This window comes from Megalops cyprinoides, chromosome 1, assembly GCF_013368585.1.
Source record: "Megalops cyprinoides isolate fMegCyp1 chromosome 1, fMegCyp1.pri, whole genome shotgun sequence".
Classification (NCBI taxonomy): Eukaryota; Metazoa; Chordata; class Actinopteri; order Elopiformes; family Megalopidae; genus Megalops; species Megalops cyprinoides.
Window position 1 is genome coordinate 45,259,434 of NC_050583.1, and position 6,983 is coordinate 45,266,416.

The 6,983-nt window shown below is 44.7% G+C and overlaps 1 protein-coding gene across 1 annotated transcript; it reads right to left on the minus strand.

Moving 5' to 3' along the window:
- Window positions 1-1,376: 1,376 nt before the first annotated feature.
- On the minus strand, window positions 1,377-4,342 carry LOC118787702 (transmembrane protein 254-like). The gene is made up of 4 exons (XM_036543362.1): window positions 4,256-4,342; window positions 1,963-2,066; window positions 1,725-1,784; window positions 1,377-1,591 (listed from the first exon to the last, which is right to left on the minus strand). The coding sequence occupies exons 1-4, from the start codon at window positions 4,340-4,342 to the stop codon at window positions 1,468-1,470; spliced, it is 375 nt and encodes a 124-aa protein (XP_036399255.1). The 3' UTR covers window positions 1,377-1,467.
- Window positions 4,343-6,983: the final 2,641 nt, after the last annotated feature.

Consider the following 6,983-nt stretch of genomic DNA (forward strand, 5'->3'; position numbering starts at 1 on the left):
ATCCATGGAGACTGACCTCAAGCCAAGACAGCCTTCATTAAATTCAAAATGTATGTGCATGCATAGATACACCGACACACTCACACTAGTGAAGATTGACTTGCTCTGTCTCACAGCATTGGCAGACTCCATGTCACCTTAGGATGTACTGCCCTCTAGTGGAGGCTGAAATTTTAAAAAATTGTTTCCACAGTTTAAAATAGAACCACCAGCTCAGAGCAGGGACAGTGCAAATAAAGACCCGCCCATTGCTTTGTGTGTTACAAGTCAGATCAATAGGATGGATCTTCTCTTATAATCTCACAGCCTTGCATTCTTCTAGCTCCTTTTACACACAGTCATAGTTCCAGCAACACCCTGGTTTTCTACTTAGCATTGATCTTACATAGAAATCAGTCATTGATTGGTAACTCTTTGCGCCCCTTTCTCTCAGGCTTCATAAGCCAGTTCCTTTGCAGGTGCTTAGACAGACGAATATTTTACGCTTCCTCAGCTGACTTTAAGGGAAGAGTGTGAGGAGAGCTTTTCTTTTGCTGAGAATTATGCTGAGAATAAAGACTGCCAGTTGACTAAACACATTTTCAATTTAACCTGAGGTTGTGGTTGTACTAAATTCAAACTGGATCCATCGGCAAACTGTTTGTTTTTCCTCCTGTCAAAATGTGTTTGAAAGGGAAAAAGAAACACTTTTAAGCCACCTGTTTCTTGAACGAGGAGGCTTTTACCAAGCTGTGGTAGCTCAGGTATCTGGCTGGCATTTTAAAACTCCAGCGTAACAGTAATGCAGGAGGCCTAGCTCCTGCACTCCTACACTCTTGACAGCAGGGGGCAGTGTTGTACCTGGATCAGTGCTGATCCTCTGGGAGAGCACAGACCCAGACCATATGAAGAAGCAGTATGGATATGCATGCTTATCAAAATGGAAATATCAGACATCAGAAACACAGTGGCATCTCCACAGATACGCATACAGAAGCACCACAGCACTGAGATCCCTCTGGGGGACACTGCTCAAGGCCAGATGCTCCTTTTCCTCTTAAAGTTAAAAACCTTAATTATAAAGCAGAGCAAATTGGATATTATTAATGCACCACAGTAACTGGGCTTGTTGTGGGTCAAATCCCTGTCTCCCAGAGCCACTGTTTGTGCCAGTATATGCTCTAGTCCTTATCATTCATTCAAGAACTTGTCTTTCCTGAACTAAACCAAGTGACAGAAACTACTCGGACTACTATGTGTTTGCTTTTTGCATATGAAATAATCCTCATGTCCAAGAAAACAGAAGTGTGTTATTCTAAGAGCTGAACAGTCAATCTGATAACAAACAGGCATGGTGATGAATGGTAGGGGATTGTGGGAGGGCAGCTGTGCATTGTGGGAGGTTTGATGATGTATTATGAGAAGGCATGGAAGTGGATTGTGGGAAAGCTGGCGGGGTCCGGTAAGGGCAGTGGACGTCGGGGGACCTCAGGTTTGTTTGGGGTGGGGTGCAGGCTCGTACTCTAGCAGGAAGTGAAGAGAGGCCATCCCAAACAGGAAGGTCTGGAGGAACCACAGGAAGCGAGTCAGCACACTGTCCACCCCCTTTTCACTGCGGAGACACACAGAGAATACACTGGCATCAAGGAGTCTATACACACACGCAAACGCACATGTACATACGCACACATATGCACAAACACACGCATGCATGCACGTGCACACACACATGCATCTAACCTTACCGACAGACTTTTAGACTGTAGAGAGCTTCACCAATGTGAATGGCCAAGGCCAGCCACCAGCTGGAACAGAGTGCAGCGTGTCACTGAAATAGGGTAACCCTTCCTCCATTACTACATTACAACCTGCCGCTCATATGACATTAGGTTCTAGAGAAAATGGTACTAAAGAAACTCTCCTGTAGCTTATTTGGTAGTAAAGAATCTTGCCTGTACCTCATAAGGTATCAAAGAGACTCACCCATAGTACATGAGAGGGTAGTGATGTTCCACAAGGTATTTGGACACGAAGCCAAGAGGACCAAACGTGTTGTACAGGTTCTGACCCGGCCAGAACACAGTCCACTGAAACACACAAAGACACAAGTTAGAGGGCAGCCATCTGCCTGCAGGATATTCCAGCAACGCTGCATCACAGTGGCCAAACAATGTCTGACAGCAGGGAGTCTGACAGATCCACATTAATCAGTTTACACAACCGAGCTGTGAGGCGCTGGACCGAGCTGAACTGGGCTGAACCGGGGTAGGTCAGAGTACTGCCGTAGGTCCAGTCTGTGTTTTATACACCTGCAGTCTGAACCGAGGGCAGGATAACGGAGGGCTGGCCTGTGGGGACTGAAACAGCAGCACTGAAGCATCGTCTCCCTGTGCTGCTGTGGCCTGAGTTCTGTGGGGCAGCAACAGCTGTGTGCCCCTCTTTAAAGCAGCAGGGTGACTGAGACCAGTCCATGAAGAGCCAACTGTGATGACTAAACTCCGACAACTGACACATGAAGACAGAGTCATGAAGAATGGCGTGTGAGGACGGAGGCAGCCTGAGGAGTGAGTGCACTCAGACTGCAGCTGAAGCAGGCCTCGCCGGGCCAGTGTTCACAGGAGTAAAGCATGGCCTCACCCACAGTCACATGGCATCTCCTGAGTCAAGGCCTCCATTTGGACTGTGGCAATGAGGTTTTTACCCAGGAAAAAAGGAGTCTTTATCTAGATGTCCTCAATTCAGCTCTCTCAAACTACCCCCCTCCCCCCCACACCCACCCATCCACCCACCCACACACATACACACACACACACACACACACACACACACACACACACACACACACACACACACACACACCTCAGGGTATCACAGCAAAGCAGAAATGAATTCCGACTTTATCATCTGAAATAAATATGGACTCATATACACATGTACAGTCATGACTCTTCACACTGAAGCCCGTGTTTTGGAATATGCATCTGCCTGCGTGTATCTCTGTTGCTGTTTGGAACATTGCCCTGATAAAGTTCTGTCTGAACTTCCTTTGGCTTCCTTCCAATGTAAGTTTGTGCTGACATTTCCAAAATTGAAAAAGCTGTCTATAAAGTTAAAGGCATGATGATAAACCTTCGGAAAGTAATAAAGACAACAAAAATAAAACAGATTGTAATCAGACTGGAGTTTTTTCATATGCTGTATTAATTTTTTTCAGAAGCTGGCTCAGAAGCTGCAATCAGTCAGACTGTCTACTGGGAAACATACTGCCATTAGAACAGAATTCGGTTCAACACACAAATCAATGTCTGAATGAAGCCAAACTGCCCACTATAGTTTCACTAAAGTGAATGCAGAATCCCTGTGGATCACTACAGTACTGCACTGTGCACCTGGGGCTGTCCTTATCACAATGCTATTGACTGTAGAATTTGTGCGACAATGATCTTGTCACCTCCCTGTGTGACTTCAGGCCTGAGTCACTGTGATGGAGTGCCGTCACTACGGTTGAGTATGCGCTCTGACTGCCATACCAACGAGCCTGGCTCTTTGGCGTCGCGGTCAAAGTTGCATGGTTGGTACCCTGTAGACCCGGATTCAAGGCCGGGTGGGGTGACTGCTCTCGCCCTTTGCTACAGTCACTCCGAGCAAAAGGTCCCCAATTCATAAAAAGTTCAAACTGTTGCACCTCCAGAGGACCCCACCCCCCCTTCTGACCAATTAGATCAGTTAAATGAGGCACCCAGGTGCTGTAGTGGTAAGGAGCAGCAGTGTGGTGTAGCAGTAAGTAGCAGCAGTGTGGTGTAGCAGTAAGGAGCAGCAGTGTGGTGTAGTGGTAAGGAGCAGCAATGTGGTGTAGTGGTAAGGAGCAGCAGTGTGGTATAGTGGTGAGTAGCAGCACTGTGGTGTAGTGGTAAGGAGCAGCAGTGTGATGTAGTGGTAAGGAGTAGCAGTGTGATGTAATGGTAAGGAGCAGGGCAGCAATACAGAGTTGTTGGTGCAGTGAGGTGCAGAGCTTGTAACCCAAAGGTTCCAGGTTCAGTTCCGCAGTGGGACATAGCTGTTTCACCCTTGGGCAAAGTCCTCCACTCAAATTAGCGCACATCTATTCAGCCATAAACATATAAGCTCTGTAACCTGTCCCAGATAAGAGTGTCTGTAATGCAAGGTGATTAAAGGTACTTCTGTCTGTTTCTGCTCCACAGGCATTTGTTGTTGACCTGTTTAATTTTGCCATCAAGAATAGCTAAGCTGAGACCCCCCAGCCCCCCATACTCACTGTGAACCATAGCAGCAGAGCTGAGATTGGGAATGCCCAGCGCCAGGATGTTCTCTCGAAATATGCCCCATTTCGGACGGGCGCCATGGCGACTCCTTCAGCATCTCCCTCTCTCTGACTGAGCTGGCCTTAAATAGCACTCACACTGCCTCTCACTGTCTCTCTCTCACACACACTCATTCTCTCTCTGACACAGACACACACACGCACATTACTAGTATGTAATATTCATGTCTCCTTTGCAAAGCTACGCTATATAATTGATTTTTGGCTGAATTGAGCCCATTGATCTAATGAACAAATCAGAGCTGGAAAAGACTCTGCTGTCCTCAGAGGAGCGCAGTGACACATGTCCTGGGGCAACAGTCAGCAGCTGGATACAAAACAGATACACAGCCATGAATGAAAAACAATGTTCCTCATGCAGTTATTGCTTACTTCAAAACCCAGACCCAGATGAGGGACTGCTAAAATAAATATGCATGTAGATAACAGAGACCCGACAATGTATGTACAATACCAACTGGAACACCCAATTATCACACAACTGCTAATTAATACATTATTTACAGCTATTATTCAATTATTCAGGCAAGTTTAACAAGTACATTTATAATTTACCATTCAGCAGATGGCCAGCGAAGAAAGGAAACAACACAAATACAGAATAAGAATTCGTCATTATAACATTCTCCAATAAAAATAATTCAGTTCACTTTCCAAACACCAACGACACGAAATCTTACCAAACAAAAGGAGCCTTGATCCTCAACTTGCTAAACACATAGAGTATGAAACCAGACTCGTCCAGCAGGTTCGCTGACATTCTGTTATTAAATATTATTTATGTAAATATTACACAGAGGGACAGTATAGTGTGGTGGAAAATTTTTGATAAAGTGTATACCCCATATGTAAATTATGAATATTGCCACTTTCACCCGCCCCCCAGAGAAAAGCGGAGCTTGACGTGGTACGATTAAGCTTGTTACATGGTGGAAATAAGTTATTGCCAGCAAACATCATAAGCATTGCCAACAGATGTTAGCTTTTGATTTTAACCACAGCTATTGACATATTAACTGAAGTTATTGATATATTACATTAGCTATTTACTTTATCTTTACTGTACATGTGGAGGTCTGGAAGTGTATAAGGAAACCAGACAATCTAATATGTTAGCCTTAAATAATATGTATTCTATAATACTTTGTATAGTGGAAAATGTTGTTTGCATTAAGCACTACTACTGAAAAGTAATACGATGTGATTCTATGCCTAAATAATGCTGGGGGTTACCCTAGGTCATAAACATTGCATGTAGGCCATTGTAAGACACCGCTAGGGGGGTAATCTTGGGGTTATTACAGGACAGTGGGTGACCTCGGAGAAGGAACACTGGCTTCAGCATTGGCCCTCCCTGGAAGTCACCCCAGAACCTTCGTGCACTATGTTGCTGTTCTATAGTCATGCCAACTTCTGTTGGTTCATGGTCTACGCTTATTGTATCTTTTTTGCCTTCACTTCTCCTATTGGTTCATAATCTACGCTTATTGTATCTTCTCTCCCTTCACTTCTCCTATTGGTTTACGGTCTACGCTTATTGTATCTTTTTTCTCTGACTCATAGTCATGCCACCTTCGCTTATTGTATCTCCTCCCTTTGACATGCCCCTACAGCACATCAGCCTGTTTTTGCCTCCTTTTAACATATGCATCCCATTTTAGTTTTATATTTCTTTTATGAGTTATACAGCTAGAAAATAAGAGCTGATTGCCTGCTTTGGCCTAGCTGACATCTACTGGCAAATGCTTGCGAACTGTATGTGGATTTACTGCAGTTTGTCATAGTTGCCCATCATAGTAGTGCTGAGCCAACGGCCCCCCTTTGCGGGGTTTAATTCCTCTTTGTCTTGTTCCTGTGGCCCGTCTTCTGGGCCGTGTCCAGACGGGGCCTAGTTCTTACATTAACCCTTTGTTTTAAGGCCTAACCTTGTAGCTTATGGCACATAGATATCTGTGTGCCTTTTTTACAGTCTGCAGCACCGCTGTCTGGCTAACTGAGTTATTTGACCCTTAAATAAATACAAATAATGGTGATATTCCAGGCATATATATGCTTAAAAATAAAATGAACTCTGTATTAAAATGGAAAATGGGATGATCTTGAAGGAGGAGCCTGGGAGGAGTTGGAAGTTGTGGTCTGGGATGGGAGGAGTGAGAAAAGGCATAAAGGATGGATGTCGGCTGAAGGGAAGGGGGAAGTGATTGGGGGAGTGATTGGGGAGTGTTTGTGAATGTATACACACCGCATATACACCTGTTGCTCCGCGGACCAACCCGGTTTACTGTATGTGATTGATCACCATATGCAATAAACCAAACAACCATGATTACATCAGACTCTGTGAGGACTTATTATTTTCTGGAAGGCATCAAAATGTGGAGGAAGACCCTCTGTCCATTTGGCCCAGACCAGGGGGATATCCACCACAATAGAGAAAGCAGGCTTAGACTGTCACAGTCAACCCATTTGTACATGATCACTGCGTCATAACATTACACCACCAGCAGGAAGCGCAGCCACTCAGGTGTGGAAGAAGTTTTCCATCTTAAAATTTCCTGAGTACATTTTAAGTAAAACAATACTTTACATTTAAATTATCTATTTTATTTTGTTCTTATTCATAACATCGTCACTTTATGCCAGGAGACATCAAGCATCAATC